This window comes from Lycorma delicatula, chromosome 11 (assembly GCF_047948215.1).
Source record: "Lycorma delicatula isolate Av1 chromosome 11, ASM4794821v1, whole genome shotgun sequence".
NCBI lineage: Eukaryota > Metazoa > Arthropoda > Insecta > Hemiptera > Fulgoridae > Lycorma > Lycorma delicatula.
Genome location: NC_134465.1, coordinates 78,140,559 through 78,158,396, shown reverse-complemented (window position 1 = coordinate 78,158,396; position 17,838 = coordinate 78,140,559). Strand labels below are relative to the sequence as shown.

At 31.4% G+C, this 17,838-nt stretch overlaps 1 protein-coding gene across 19 annotated transcripts in view; it reads right to left on the bottom strand.

Annotated features, from left to right (window-relative positions):
• LOC142332121 (putative cytochrome P450 6a14) overlaps window positions 1-17,838 on the bottom strand; it is a 622,045-nt gene that overhangs the window by 84,403 nt on the left and 519,804 nt on the right. For 18 of the 19 annotated variants that reach the window (XM_075378360.1, XM_075378361.1, XM_075378365.1 and 15 more), the window contains one exon: window positions 13,829-13,920. In XM_075378360.1, coding sequence (XP_075234475.1) covers window positions 13,829-13,907 — 79 coding nt within the window. In that variant the 5' untranslated portion in view covers window positions 13,908-13,920. Of the gene's footprint in view, window positions 1-9,137; window positions 9,279-13,828; window positions 13,921-17,838 lie in introns of all 19 variants that reach the window. The other variant, XM_075378376.1, reaches the window with a different exon arrangement.

Sequence of the window (17,838 nt, the reverse complement as noted above, 5' to 3'; positions counted from 1 at the left end):
TGCACGACTTGACCGGCACAACTAACCAATAACTTCCTCAGCTTTTTTACTACAAAAAATGTTCAGGTTCGCCGATAAATTTTTGCAATTCAATAGCTATGCAAGTCTTCAATAACTTTTTCATTGCAAAATCTTTCCGGAGGGCGGAATGATTTTTCAGATCAATTATTAAAAGATTGAACTATCTATTTTATTAACAATTTATTTATTTATTTTCATAATATTACTCTTTAAGCGATGAATAAAAATAAACTTTTTTTTAATAACAATAATAACTAAAAGATTTAGAACAAAAAAAAACATAATATATATTTTTTAGAGGTTGGGAATAAATTTTAAGAAAGATTTTTCTAAAGATATTCATACAGCGTATCCCACTAAAAGATATACACTTTTGATTTAGTATCACTCGCCCGTTCCTCCCCCGATTCTATTGAAACTTTATAGACCTTTTAACGAAGGTTCTAAAAATGTTCTGTGAAAATTTCATTCAACCTTCTAGGATTTATAGAAACAAAATGGCGGCTTTCAAATAAAAACATCAATTTCAGATAAACCACATTTTCATTCATTACAAAATAGCTAGTAAAAATCATTAAAAACAGGTGATATATAGTTAAACAACTGTTCAAATTGAATAAGACAAGTTAATATAATAATCAGTCATAACCAAGGCTAAGTATCTAATGGTTTTTATTTATTCTAATTCTAATTATCATCTCTTTTTAATCATTTTACCAGCTATTTCTTAACGAATAATTATTTTTGTTGCTATAAATCCTACAAGGTTGAAATTTTCACAGAACATTTTTAGAATCTTCGTTAAAAGGTCTGTAAAGTTTCAACAGAATCGCTGAGGGACCGGGCGAGTGATAACACGGCCCGACAATGGAAATGTTTCGGGCTCAAAACTAGCTTATTATAATGTATTTCCATCTGCCGAATTCAAAAATCACCTTAAAAATGACCTGGAACTAACGGAATACCCGGCTTACAGGTCGAAAGTTTTCTGGCGTTAGTAACTTCGGTGGACCGTTTTGTCTGTATCTGCCGCATTCCCTGTCTCTTGGAACTTGTCGTACAGCCTCTTGAAGGAGGATCTGTTTGGCGCACCCACACCGTAATTTTCTGTGAAGGCATTCTGGGTTCGGGCAAAACTGGTACATCTAATATATCGGGAGACAATGAATATTTTCTGCTGCATTTTGTTACATTCTTCCAGAAGGTAGCGTCACTTTTTGAACGTTTAGAAAAGCCTCCGTTTTATTTCATCAATATCTAAGCGTCCCAACGATAGTCATATTAAATATATTTACGTAATTACTTGCAGATGTAGCTACGATTCAGCCGATTTGAATTCTTTTTAAAGAAACATTATAATAATAAAATGAAAATGCATAATTTAATAGAAAAGTGAGCAGGGAATAAAATAATAAAATTAAAAAAACAAACTTCGTCTTTATTATTGTTATTATGAAGCGAATTATTACGTTTAATACTTATCGGCAAAGATAACTTTTCTATTTTTTTTCAAATTCTACAACTAATCTGAAAAATTCAGTTTTAAAATGTTTCATAAATAGTAACTATTCCTGTTGTGCTGTAGGCTTACGATAGTTTTTTTTAATACAATTACTTTTTGCGTCAACATACGACGTAAAAGTTTCGTTTTTTTGTTTTTTTTTTTTTTAGTTCCCTTTTTCTATTTTTCTTCCTGACTTTTAAAGAGGGAAAAACTAATTTTTAAAATCTATCTTTGGTTGACAGCACTGTACTCCCGAATAACAAAATAAAATTCTCTCCACTGTCAATAGAGAGAATAACGCACATCCGTTACACTCACGCTTTTTAAAACCATCTACACACAATATGACAACACTGTGAAGTAACCGGGTGAAAAGTTCATTTTACCGTGTTATACATTTTAATAAAATAAAATATCAAAACCGTTGGAGTGTAAATAGAACCGTCATCAAATAAAATCATCGTTTGACGCGAATTACATTTTTTCTACATTATATATATTTACATGAGATCAGCACTTGAATTTTAGCATCGATACACCTTGTTATTTATGTTAGTATATATTATATACAAATAATTCACTTACTGCATTTCGGTGAATTCAATAATGATATGTCGTATATTTAACATAAATATACAAAATAAAAAAACGAAGTATAAACACTGATTTCTTTTATAATTTATTTATTTAATATTTTTTTAAATTTTAATGAAGATTAATTCATCAGAGGAGCTTTAAAATATTTTTCATCTGGAACTGAAATTCTTAGTCTACAATGAATAGCAAATACGATCGGGAATTGAACTCGAAATTTTCCGAGTTACGTATATTGTCGCGTGTTTGCGGCTTGATTAGGATATTGTATTCGTATTGTTACAATATAATAATAACTTACTGTTTTTTAAGATTATTGTAGCGCTAAAAAAAAAATCGTTTGTAAGATGTATTTTTGAGAAAACATAAGCCGATGCCAATATGATTAAAAATTATACAACTAATTAAAAAAAAATTGTCTAAGCGTTTCGTGACTTTCCCTGTTACGCTGGTCAAGATGTAGAATACCTTCCACAGCCTTTTTGTCAGAAAACATTTCCAGTACGCAGAAAAGTCTTTGCAACTTTACTATTAAACAGTCTTATTTTTATTTTCACAATAAATGTAACAAAAAAAATTCCGAATTTTTTAAAATTTTGCAGCCCCCTTATCAATGGGGATTTTTTTATCGATTATAATAATTAACAAAATAAAATTTAACATTAAAATATCCAAATTTCAAATGAAAAAAAAATTGATCTTGGGGACCCCTTACCCTTTGGGGACAAATTAATAAAAAACCTTTTATAAAAAAGTGATCCTTAAAAAAATATTAGAGTTGTTTAAAAATACTGAAAAAAGTAAAACTTTTATGATAATAATAAAAAAAGTTGGTTTTTATTTTGGGTTTGAGGTAAGAGAGAAAAAATTACTTCATTTTAATTATCCTTAAAGTAAAAATGTAAAAAAAAAAAAAAAGTTTTGATAATAAAAACTAAGAGTCAACAAACAGAAAACAGGGTTTTAGAGATGGGAAACAACTTTAAAAAAAATTCTCTAAAACTATTCATATACAGGTAAATGCTTAACTAAAGTTTTCTCTAAATTTAACACCCCCTCCAACAAATACTAAATTAAAAATTTTCAAAAAAAATTTCTTTGTTTAAGATCCAGGTTTATAATTTTGGAAAATTGTAGATTCTTTTGATAGTAAAACAAAAAAAAATTAAAATCGTGGGGAGGTAGAGTAGAAAAAAAACGAATATTTCAATATTAAGAGGTGGGGGTTAATAAAAAAATTTTGGATTATTTATTTTTACGAGATATAGGTAACAAATTTACCAAAGTTTTTTCTAAAGTACTTCTGAAGAATCTACTTTTTCGTGATAACCCCCCTCACCTGAACGAATTTTTTGAAAAAATAATTTGATCAGTGCCCCATATATAGAATAATATTTGAACCAAATTAGAAGAAAATCAGTTCGGTCAGATATAAGAGCAAAAACAGTGCGACACACACGTTCATAGGCAAATACATATATAGATATGTTTTGTTTAGGTCAGCGTTTCTCACCCTGGGGGTTGCAAATCAGCCTACAACTTTAAACGTAAACAATAATGAAATCATTATATGAGAAAAAATCATTTATTATAAACGTTTCACTTACATTTATAAGTACGCATTTAAAGAAAATAAATTAATTAGATGGATGCGTTTGTTTTCATTTAAAAGTTTCTTCGTACTTGAATGTCACAGTTTTTTCTTCAAAAAATCAATCAAAATGACATTGTCGTGTTGGATGACAAGGTATAGGATTTGCAAAACAATATATTTTCTTTTATTTATCTGTCCTATCTCATTCAGTTCAAAAAACATAAGAATCAGAAATGTTTGCCACGTCTGTTGATTCATCAAGGTGAATACTAATAAATTCACTTAAATTCACTTGCCGAATTATCTGACCGCGAATATCGCAACCATGTCACCGATTCACTTTGATACTGTGTCGATAGAAAGAGGAATTTTTTTTCAATTTCTTTGCTTTTTCCACAGACCGTATCAATTGAAGTTGGCAATATGAGGTTTTATATTATTGTATGGGGGTTTGTACATTTTAGCTACTCTTAACGGTACAAAATAAGATGCTTCAGTTGCGCTTTTTTTCAGTACGGCTTGATTTACAAAGAGAAGCTCGTTGATTTCTCAAGGTGTGTAATTTTCTTTCGAAAAATTCCAAGAGTTTGCTTTTACGATCCGGATTTTTAGTTTGCAAGTGTATGTAGACGGATCACTTCGTTTTTTTCAAATTTATCCATTCTGCATAAAAATTTAATTAAAAAAAAATCAATTATACCGTTGCCTGTACAATAAAAAACCGAAACTTCAGTTATTTTTATATTCAAAGAAACTATTTTTTTACAAACTTTAATAAAGGTACCCTTCGCACGCTCCGCATTCGAAACTAAATTGACGTCTATTACACGTCTTTTGTACTGCTGCGCTGAGAGTACGACGTGTTCAAACGTATAATATTTGTATATTCTCACAGCGAATATTATGCAAACAGACAAAATTACAAGGAGGCACGTACACAAGTTGGTACCTGTAAATTGTTCGTTTGTACACTTCATGCATGTTGATACCCGTCGCTATCAACGCAGCAAAATAGTTTTCACTAGGTTTCATCGGATAGGAATTTGGGGGGGGGGGGGTCGCGAAATATTCATTATAATTTTTTTTCACTTTTTGAGATTCGTGGAGCTAAAGTGGTTCAGAATCCAGGTCTAGATGAACTAACTGGACTCTAAAACGTAAAAATTTGTAAAAAAAAACCTGGTATCCCATTTTTGATCTTTAATATAACTAATTCGTTGAGAATGTAGAACTTTAATATAAATGTTGGTCAGGAAATACTTTTTTTCAAACTGACGGCGAACGAAAAATATTTTGAACTGATAACATTTCATTATACTATAAGCTAAAATTGATGGTTTCTTACATTTTTTTTGATGTGATAAAGAATAAGTAAAAAAAGAAGCTTTTCTGAGGTTGGCGTAATTTATTTTGTTACTTTGTTAAAAGAAAAAATTATTCTTCAGTTCTAATAAAATTTATATATTAAAAAAAAAATTAAGTAATTCCATTTTATTTTAAAAATAAAACAAAACGGAGTTATAAAATTTGTATTATATTTATATCATGTTTTTAACTGATAATTTATTAAGAAAATTTTCTTTCTCTTTAGTAAATAAAAGAAAAGATTGGCTAAATGTTAAACATGACGTTTTTACTTCCTTGTACTAAGTAAAGAAAGTATTATAATCGCGAAATATTTCGGTTTTCAGATTTCAACGGAAATATCCATTTTGACTAGTTTCGGCGTGACGTCTGTACGTACGTATATATGTACATACGGATCTCGCAAAACGATTAGCCGTAAGATGTTGAAATTTTGAATTTGGGACTGTTGTAACATCTAGTTGAGCACCTCTCTTTTTATTACAATTGACTGGAACAATAGTGTCCAAAAAAGCCTAAAATCCAAAAAAACTGACTTTTTCTTAACTGCAGTAATGAACTCTCATTGAGAGATTTTCAACTATATAAGTGGTACTTATTTTCACCGGTTTAGATTAATAGCCAAATAAAATTTTAATTAATGAAATATTTGGATCTTACAAGGGGAAGGCCTTCCCCTTGTTTTTTTTTTGTTTTTTTTTTTTTTAATTTAAATACATCGATTTATTAATAATTATTAACCTCGGATTAAAAAAAAGAATGAACAAAAATCAGAAGTTATTAGTGAAATAACATTACTTTTTTTACTTTTTATTTTAATTCAACAATTTTTACAGAGGTTAATAATTATTTATAAATCAATATATTGAATTTTTAAAAAAAGTTAAAAAAATATATGTATATGAACTTGGATTCAAACCGATGTGTGCATGATTACGTGTAACGTTGATTGACGTGTAACGTTGATTTACATGATTACGTAACGTCACGTTCTCACTAACTCCACATGATTACTTCAGCGTCATGAAACAAAATTAATATATAAATTAATATAAAATGCTGACATAGACACCACAAAATGATGCGATCCACAATGCATTTGTGTAACTTGTACACTTTATTAAAGAATTGGAATCGTCATATCTTACTTTGAAATGAAATAAAGTTTTACGTACTTTTAAAAATGTGTATATTTAACTTAATAGGCGTACAAGGAAGTCATGTGTGGTGTCCACATCAGATTTTCTTATTTAATAAATATATATAAACTTCATTAATGAAAACTTATTTAAAACATGATTGTGATTATCCTGTATATGTAATACGATTTCATTTTCATTTAAACCGGGAAAATAATTATTTTAAGAAAAGTTTTACTTATAAAATTTACGTATACTTAATAAGATGTTGTAGATGAATTTACTATATATAATTTAAAAAAACAACCAATTTTAAGGAATTTAGTTATGAGCAACTTATTTAATAACACGTATTTGAGGGGCGTAAGATACGTTGATACAAATAGATATAAACCAAAGAAAACGTAATTTGACATGAAAATACCGCAGATGTGGTTGTGTAATGCGTTTTGTGGCTAACTTCGTTGATAAACACTGAACCAAATTGTGGATACGCATTGAAGTTTAGGATAAACAATTTAACAGCCAGATGAGAATACGCCACCTGCAGTTTCAATATAACATATCCCTCGCACCACCACAAACACACCCGCACATTTCACACAGTATGTTATTTATATTGTAATTATATGGTTTTCATTAAATTTATTCCAGACACGATTATTTTTTATTCTGCATCCTGATTTAATTAAACCCGTTAGTATAATCAAATGATATTTCCGGTTAGCTACGAAATACTTCCTGCTGAGAGATTGTCAGATTTTTTTCTCCCGAGTCATATAAAACAATAATTAGATATACTGAATGTTAATGAAGTACGGAAACCCTTGTCGAGAGTTCATAGAGTGTTGCAGGACGTATTCCCCGAACTTCAGGTATCGATTTAGGACACAAAAATGAGCAAAAACCTTCATATCGACATGTCCTATTTTACTTTATTTTTCTTCTGGACGCTATTTTGTGATTTTCAAAAAAGAAATTATTTCTCAGGAACGGGTAAACTTAGTTTAATTAAATTTGGCAAATCTAAGCCTAGCCCCTCGTTCTAAAAAATAAAATATTTTGAAAACGTCACCGTTTTTGAAAAATTTTAAAATGGCAGCAATCTTAATTTTTTAATCTTCAATATCTTTGTAATTATTTGTTACATCAAATTTTTAATTATTACAAAATTTATTAAGCATTTTATTTTTAACAAAATGACAACATATTTTTAAAAATCCGTTGGAAAACAATCGAGTTTTTGCAGACGATTAATCGGCAGTAAGCTTGTGTACCGTAATGCAACCTGATAATTTTTAATTAATTTACTATTATTATTTATTATTAATAATTTTTATACAAAAGCATTACAAGCCCGGCTTTGAATTTAATATTAATGTTACTTGTGATCGTGTCGACTGTGAACTTAACACCTGTTTTTCCTCGAAACCACTTTTTTGAACCGGTGGAAGTCCTCAGTCCCTCGGGGCATCTGCATCGGTGGCATATCACGTGGCCGGGCAAGAAGATGTCCTCCGTTAAAGCCATTGCCGATAAGGAACGGAGGGAGGGGTGTAGCGACCTGACACGCTATGAGGAGGGATCTTCTCTCCTCGGGGGGGGGGGGGGGGGAATTGAGATGGTGGAAGTCCTCAGCACTTATCAAATTATCCGAATCGTATGGTTTTTGAATTAAAATGTTTAGAAAAATTGTCGGCATGATAAAACCTAAATTAATTAAAAAAGAATATTAAAAACATTTTTTATACGACAAAAAGAAATAAAATCTTTTGAGAAAAAAGATTTATTTTTCTAAAAATAAAATATTTTTGTTAGTATATCCTACCCGATTAAACGGCATTTCTGTGTGTCTGTGTGCGCGTCCCCCTTAGCTTAGCATCGGAATGTACCGATCACTAACGGAAAATCCCGATTCGTCAATGCATGTCTCGTGGTGATCAGGAGTATACTCGTTATATTATTATATATCGTTATACCGTACATCGAAATATATTTCGCTATATATCGATGTTTTGGGATTTTTTTTTGTTTTAGTCTCCGGAAGTCTGGTGGAGTGCTGAGCACCCCACTCTTTAGGCCATTCATCACGCATATGAAAAAAACTGGCAAAAACATCAAATTTTTCATTTGAAGCTATGCCTTTCGCATAATCTTATATATCACCATCAAAGCTTGTTGTCAAATCCATTCTGAGATACAATCATAAAATGTGAGTGGTTTTAAACATTTTTTTTTACAAATTTTTACGTAATTGTTTTTCTTCATTAAATAATGAACTACGATCAAAAGGTAGGCACCGGAATGTACCGATCGCTAGCAGAAAATTCCGATTCGTTAGTATAAATTTCTAGATTTAAACTTTTAATTTAAATTTCGTTATATCAATTTTCATAGTTCAAAAAGAAAATATTTTTACGCAAGTGGTAATTAATTTTGGACACCTAATGATCCCCATTCCAAGATGCCGCTCGCCAGGGCAACCTGCCCGAACCCACCGGGTTGGTCTAGTGGTGAACGCAAATCAGCTGATTTGGAAGCGGAGACTTCCAGCGTTCAAGTCCTAGTAAATCGAGTTATTTTTACACGGATTTGAATACTAGATCGTGGATACCGGTGTTCTTTGGCGGTCGGGTTTCAATTAACCGCACATCTCAGGAATAGTCGAACTGAGAATGTACAAGACTACACTTCATTTACACTCATACATATCATCCTCATTCATCCTCTGAAGTATTATCTAAACGGTAGTGTTACCGGAGGCTAAACAGGAAAAAGAGAGAGGGCAACCTGGAGAGGACAGTCTAGCTGTGGAGGTGTGCCGTAGGTACGTCCTGCAGCTAGTTATAGATTAGAATAAAAAAAACCTTTTTAATACAATAAAAATATAAGAAATTTAGAGGAAAAAATGATAACTCACAGTTGTCAGATTTTTTTTTTTTTTTTTTTTGTCTAAAGGAGGTCTTAAAACGTCGTCACTTACAGAAACCGTGACGTCCAATATTTTAGCCGAAATCGCTATACTTCCCTTTACATCTACGCTCCAGCAGCAGCAATAAAGCTATAACCATGAAAAATAAAAATAAATGTGATAAAGTCCATTTTAATTATTTAAATATAAATACATAAATACATAAAATAACATATATACATGAATATATACTAAACATAAAAAATTATCTAAAAAGTAAATCGCATTTGAAGGAGTAATTGATATTCAATTTTATACGTTAGGTTAATGCAGGAAGAACAACCGACAATAAAACTTCCGCCAAATCCCTCTCGCGTAAGTTTTAGGAGAAATGTGAACGAAAAGAAAATGTAATAAAATTAATTTCACCGGTAAATATTTAATTATAAATAGCTAGATAATGAAAACGCTCTTACGTACCTCTTCATAGCATAGATAAAATATTCATTCCCTTTTTTCTTTTTGAAGATAAGATTTTTTTACTGTATATTTTATATGAATCGTCGTACAGCTAATTTTAATTATAATTATTGAATATAAAGAAGGTAAAAGAGATTGAAGAAATTCAATTGAAATTAAATTGTATCCGGTATGACTTCTTTATCTTTTGATTTTTTTTTAATTTTAAAAGTAGGAAAATGATTATTTTTAAAGTATTTTAAAAATACGATTTATCTACTTAATTCAATGAGTTTTTAATTTTTTTCTGTTTTTGTCTTTCTTTTATGTTTTTTAAATTAATCAAACATTTTATCGATGATATTCTTCAATAAATATTACGTACTAGCTCCCAGTCGCAGCTTCGCTCGCGCTATATGGTTACTTGCGTTTCCCGTGGTGGTCAATCTTTTTATTTTATATTTATTAGTCAAGAAACCGGAGGCAGGTGCAGTCAGTCACACATACAGTAACGGTGGCATATCGCATATCCCGTTGCTCAGTTGTTTCATTCGAGGGGGATCGGGCTGTGTGTATTCGGTCGCTTTCCAATCTTGACTGTCTTTCGTCTTCGGTCTCTGCCGCACGAACGGTTTTCATCATACGTGGTTTTTTTGGATTTCTACAAATTGAAGAATGTCTTTTAGCGTGGTATGATGTTTTGAAAAAAGATCACAGAATTTAAAAGATTGCAGTTAAATACTTTACACGCTTTAAATTAGTAACACGCACATGATAAACAAAAGCGGCTATTTATTTATGTTTTTCAACAGCTGTAAAAAATTGTAAACGAATGAATCGTAAAAATTACATATGCAAATCGGTTGAAACTTAGGAATAACTGTACGTTAAAACCTCAGCCCTTTTCAAAATTAATCGATTCAATCTTGAAAAAAATTAAATTTTTTTTTGAAAATCAGTCATTTTGAAAATTAAATAAGCTTTAAGGAAGAAATAAAGTGTTTTAAATTTCGTTGTCGGAGGTCCAAAAAAATTAGTCTGTGTTCACCGCAGGGCTTCAAAGTATAGGTGTGTAAAATTTTAGACAAATCTGTCCGGTAGATCTCGAGTTAAGTTGGAACAGACAGACAAACAAAGATTGATTTCTATATATGTAGATTACGATTTTTCATTAATAAGAAAGTTGATAAATCGTTTGTTAAAAAATGATCGATATACAAATTTAATGTTTTAGAATTAACTTTTCTTAATTTCTAAGAATATTTTACTTCTAATTTTTACTCAAAATGATAATTTTTACATTTCTAAGCGTATAGGCAGACACTTTATAAAAAATGAAAAAAAAAAATGTATATAAATATATAAACTTCGAAAAACAATTAAATTACCAAGAACCAGAGGAAACATTCCGATTCCAAAATCCAAGAAAATTTCCAACCGGCAAATGATACAAGCATAGACGAGATAATCCAAAAAATTAAAGAACAAAAAGGCAGTACACGAAGACTTAATTGTAGAAAAATAATGGAAAGAATCAGGATAACAACCAAAAGAAAAAGAACAGTCGCTGTGCAGTACGCTTTAGAATTATGTGGTGCATTCTTTTCTTTCGATGTTAGGTTGGTTGCCCTGCGGGTCGTTATACGAGCAAGATATCGGACTTGCTACCGAACATAAAGCTGTAAGTAAACAACTGAAACTTTTCCCCTAGAAATTAATGCGTGTTCAAGAACTGAAACCTTCAGATCATGTCAAAAGACTAAATTATTGTCAGCGGTTTAAACGTTTTATCGAACAAAATTCCGTAGGTATCCTCGAATTTCGTTTTTACAGATTAAGTATGGTTTCATCCGGGTGGACCAGGTTGGCCTAGTGGTTAACGCGTCTTCCCAAATCAGCTGATTTGGAAGTCGAGAGTTACAGCGTTCAAGTGCTAGTAAAGCCAGATATTTTTACATGGATTTGAATACTAGATCGTGGATACCGGTGTTCTTTGGCGGTCGGGTTTCAACTAACCACACATCTCAGGAACGGTCGAACTGAGAATGTACAAGACTACACTTCATTTACACTCATACATATCATCCTCATTCATCCTCTGAAGAATTATCTAAACGGTAGTTACCGAAGGCTAAACAGGAAAAAGAAAAGGAAAAGGATATATTAATTCTAAAAATACACGACTGTGGTCGAAAACTAATCCCCATGAATTACAAGAACAATCTTTACACGAAGCGAAAATTGGGGTCTGGGTCGGTGTGAGTAGAAGGCGCATTATTATGAGTCCAATCTTTTTTGAAAATACAGTTAACAGTGATCGTTATTGTGCTGTTTTAACGAATTTCATTAGTCGGTTAACTGAAGTGGAAATCAATCACGGTCGGTTACACCATGATGGCGCCACAGCGCACAGAACGAATGAACGAATCATTTCGAGGAGTTTGCGGCCTGCACGATCACCCGATCCGACTCCCTCAGATTACTTTCTATGGAGGACAGCGAAACAAGCCGTGTATCACAACAGATCACGCACGACTCCAGTGTGCCGTACTGCAATGCAGTACAATACGATTCCAGTACATCTGCTGGTTAAAGTGTTTGAAAACAAATTGAAACGTGTGCGGTGTTATGTTGTTGGACGGGGTCATTTTCAACACCTTTTATAAACTATTCCGGTTATTGTAATAACAATAAAATAAAAATTCAAAGTAATTATTAACAAAGTTGTGTCGTTACGCTTCCATAATTCCAGTGCACGGCAGCTTTCCGAACGTACTGTAGAAGAGAAATGGAACACTGAAAACACCACCAATCTTGTCAAAGAGGTCTTGTAAATAGACCTCGATCGGCTTTCTCTGATGACTGATAATTGCTCAGAGGTAAATAATACTTTAAATGGTGACAAATCACACTTACAACGTGCAAATGTCAAATTTGTAATTCCGCTAAAGCGGATAATAAACTCCGACACACCAAAGATACGGTGTTACCGTGGAACTCTTCATGCAGAGAGTATTCGCCGAGAGGAAGTGCTTCTGTGCCGATTGCGACTAGGATATATAGGAGTCACTCATGGATACCTTAATTCCGCTAAAGCGGATAATAAACTCCGACACACCAAAGATACGGTGTTACCGTGGAACTCTTCATGCAGAGAGTATTCGCTGAGAGGAAGTGCTTCTGTGCCGATTGCGACTAGGATATATAGGAGTCACTCATGGATACCTGATGTCGGCGGCGAGCGCACCACTGTGCATCCGATGCGACTGCTGCGTAACTGTGTACCGTATCCTTGTGGACTGCTATGTTATGCGTTCTTACATCACAAATTTAAATTGTCGAGGGAAATACGGCGCGTCCTGGGAAAAAACAAGAATGTACTAGAGTATTGTTACTTCTAAGAAGAATTAATATAATTAATAAGATTAAACCCGTCATAAATTTTGATATTATTTTGTTATTCGCTTTACATGTATTATCCTAATCGTTGCGTTTCTTTTACTTTTAAAATTTTATTCCTCTTATATTTTAGTTTTCATCATGGTTTTAATCCTATTTTATTAATATTTTAATATCCGAGAAGGAGCCTTTTGTTATTATTTTGCCCCGGGCGATGATAGCACGAAAGAGTTTTTCGCTCCCCCCCCAAAAAAAAACAATTAAACAAAAAAAAATTTTTTTTGTTTTTAGTCAAACAAAAAAAAAATCCTCAAAATTTCCTCCAGTCTTTTATATATACATGTATGTGCATATACAAACTAAGAAAATTTCCTTTTTTTTAAATAATCCATAATTATTTACTCTTTTTGTTGAAATAAGTGAAATAATTAAGATTACCAATATTCCGTCCTATAATTAAAATGAAAATTTGAGTTCATCATATCAAAATTACACCTTTAAATAAATAAACACACATCTCACACACTTACTGATTTACAACACTTAATTGTTTTTTACATTTGATAAAGTAGAATATGTCATGACACTTCTAAAAAACCATTTGTTAAGTTAGACGTAACGAAATAGACACGGTAGTCGATAGCTTTAGTGGAAGTGATGGTAACGAATTTTATAAGCTTAAAAGTAATGGGAATACCGTAAGATTAATTGTATTGTTTTAGTCATAGCAGCTGAAATTTAACAAGTAATATTTTGATGAGCCGCTAATTTTTTTTTTACTGTTATGATTGCGTATTATAAAAAAATTACCTAACAACTACAAATTAAACTTGACAAAATACCTGTTTTCTTGCCTGGACAAATGCTGAAATGAAAGCCTCTTCTTGTGTTTTTTTTTTTTTTATTTCGAGGTCGGAACATTATAAATTTTTACCTGAAAAATAGAATTAAATTAGTTAAAGTTCAATCTTTAAAAGAAGTATGCTAAATAGTTATTAAAATTAGTTGTAAAACAAAGTTTTACTTTAAACCATTCATAAAAAAATTACGTTAAATATTAAATAAATGGTAATTTTGATTGTTAAACGATCATCATCAGTAAAGGTCAGTAAATGAGAGGAATATACAATAGAATAATTAATTGCCAGCGGGTTTGTGTGTTCGCTCATTGTTTCGCACTTTATATTTCTAGAACTATTCGACCGATTTTGACCTTAGTTGGACTTTGAATTTATATTACTTCTATATATATGCATTGATGCCTTTAAATTTAAAACTTAAAAAATCAAGGCAGGGGATGAGGCTGTAGAGCAAGGTCACCCACAGTATCTCGAGATTCCGCCTAACTAAGCTCTTATTTTTCTTAGGCGCATTTTTTAAAGTTTAAAAAATAATATTTCTAAAAAAATCTTTTGTTAAATCGCTCCCCCACCCCAAGATACGCTCTAAATAAACTAGCGGCTAAGTGGGTATAGTACGTCATTACGTCTGTAGTTGCGGTACGTCTGTACGTACACACATGGGTACGTACAGACGTCACGCTGAAACTAGTCAAAATGGACTCGGGGATGGTCAAAATGGATAGTTCCGTTGAAATTTGAAAACCGAAATTTTTCGCGATCACAATATTTTCTTTACTTTGTACAAGGAAATAAAAATGCTGTAAAAATGCTAAAAGGGTGTACTGCATCAATAGAACCCCTTGGTACCACAAACAGGTATAGTGTAGCACTGACGGGCTAAATTAAGTTGCGTGTGTAAGTCACCTGACGGGAAGATTTTACAACTGTGTTTTCAGCTTATTTTCCAATAGCACGTAACAAACGATAACATTTGTAAATAAAATTCTTAACGATGAAGTACAAATTGGTTAAACGATTCCACTTTACGTTTAATGACAGTAATCTAGGCCAAAAATTTGGTCTTTCTTTAAATGTAATAACAAACAAATTTAGATATAGAAAGTGATAGGCTACGATGACCTTCTATCAACCGATCAAATCCTACAAAAATAATATTCATACTGTGGCGTAGATTCAGATTATAGTTTTAGCCGATCTACATTCTCGTTCAAATGTCTGCGCGATAATTTTTTAATATTTTTCATTCCTAATAAAATGTGCAACATAACTTTTCTTTGGAAGAAAATTTGGTAGAAAGTAAAACAAAAATATCTTCTTTGTTTTCTTTAAACAGTCATCCGCGGTTTAGTATAAACCGCGGATGACTAAGTCGCGGTTTATACTAAACCGCGACTGTAAAGATTGAAATTATTTCATAAAATTTTACAGGATACGATAGATTATGATGAAATACAGTAAACCAATAACATTTTTAATAAGTATTTGATATTTTTTTGATTACGTATTTGATTTGCGATCAAAAAACCTCGTGGAATTGTTCTTAACTTGGGACATTTTTTCCAAATAAAAAAAAAATTGTTCTCTTAAAAAACGAAAATAATAAATATATAACAGTTCTTTTTGTTAATTTCTTCAGTAATTTACGTTAAAATTTAAATGAATGAATCCATATTATATTTAAAGGCCGACAGCCCGACGTTCTAAGTTACCGGATCCAATTATAAAAACTGAATATTTATTTCTGATGTGTTTTAGAAAATGATAGGTCACGGTAAAATGTAATTAAGCAATCAGGTTTTAGTAATTAATTACCGATATTGTGATGTTACCTTTGATTACGTAATCCAGCCGACCGGAAATTTCTACCGATAAAAAGCATAACAGGATTAAAAATTTCATCCGCTAATTTCTACTCCCCTCCAAAATGAATACGAAAATATTATTTACGTTAAAATATGTCAAATAAAAAAAAACAACATTATTTTCAAAATTTCAGTAATTTAACAGGAACATTAAACGAATGAATTACTTAGCTAATACCCTGAACTGTTTAGCCATTATGTTATCTTAATCCGATTGTGAAAAGAAAAAAAATATTTATTTCCCAAAATGAAAATTTATTTTTAAAACTTAATATAAAATGGATAGCCAATAAGTTTTAATACTTTTTTGACAATGACAAATTAGATCAAAAGGTATTCCTTAAAAAGCAGTATTTTTTCCAGATCAAATGATCATACACAGGATTTTACTTCGAACCTACAATACTTTATTAATCGTAATATATATATATATATATATATGTATATATATTACAAAGGTGGTGTCCTTGAAAGGCGCAGGAAAAGAGTGATTTGCGTGAGACCAGACATTTCAGACAACTGGATGCTTTATCATGACAATGCCCCGTGTCACACGGCCATTTCCATCACGGAATTTTTTACCTCAAAACGTATTCCTACGGTACCTCAACCCCCCTATTAACCTGATTTGAGTCCTTGTAACTTTTTCCTTTTACTGAAATTGAAACGTTTCTTAAAAGAACCTCATTTTGGAGAGCATTCAAAAGACTGTGACCGACCGGTTAAAAGCCCTACCGGTTGAAGCCTTCCAGCGCTGCTGTCAGGAGTGGGAACGACTCCGCCTGTGTATAGCTGCTCAAGGAACTACTTTGAAGAGGATAATATTGTTTATTGAAAAAAATAAAAACTTTGGTAATTAAAAAGTCGGTCTCATTACTTTTCTCGCATATATATATATATATATATATATATATATATATATATATATATATATATAATTTTTTTTATAGAAATGTTATTAGATTGTAACAAAAATAATATTTGTTAAAAAAGTAATTTCATTAATTTAAGTGATGAATGAATGAATTCCCCTAATTCATCAAGGGGAGACTAAACGGGCAGCGTTCGAAGTCATGCGGCGGATAAGGAAAAAAAGAAATTCCAAGATGGCGGACTACGACACTAGCGCTACTTGTGGTGACACGAGATATTGTTAATAATGCAGTATGTTCACTTAGTCGCTAGTTTAGATCATTTTTTGGTGTCAGGCTGTGATTTTGTAAAAATGTTTTTTTTTTGTTGCAAATACTGTTATTTTTTAGTTGTTAATAAATATATCTAAGAAAAATATGACCTTGATTAGGCGAAATCTCGAGATATTGAAGGTAACCTTGCTCTGCAGTCTCACCCACCTTGAACTTTAAGCTGAAAATTTTACGGCATTAATGCCTCCTATTCAGAAGTAAATTGACCAAGTTTGGTCAAAATCGATCCAGTAATTCTGGAGATATAATGTTATTTAGATACCGACACCAAACATACATAAGTACATACGAACATTAACACCCGGAAAATTTCCATCGGGATTTTGGGTTCCTAGATGTGAATACGTCAAGATCCGGTGAATACCGCGTATGTCTTAACTGAACCGATTATAATACTTTTCCTTGTAGAGCTGTAGCTCTGCTGTAGCGTTATCAGACTGTAAAGTAAAAATTAATACGTTATTTAAACATTTAAAAAATATTACTCAAATAAAGTTTTGCTTCAACAGGAAATTAAATGTATTTTTATCAATCTTTGTTTTTTACTGGGTTTTTAATTGACGTTTTTACAATTCGTGTAGGATAAAACGTAGGTAAATTTAGACCTATATTAAAATAATTTTAAAATTTAACTTTTAAAAAATTAATGGAAACGTAAGGACGAGTATGAACTATAATTTAATGATATTATAAAGTCATTTCAGGGTCTGAACTTGGATCCAGGGCCGAAAACTCGTGAATGTTTTATTTATCGCTATGGGCCGGTTGAAGGTGCAAAAATGCGATTCTACATAGCTACTTTGTTTAAAACGATTGTGATCTTGTAGCTCGTAAAAAAGAATAACATTATAGATAGTGTAGATTACAATTTGTTTAAAGAAGAAATAGTGTTTTTAAAGGTATTAATTATTATTATTACTGA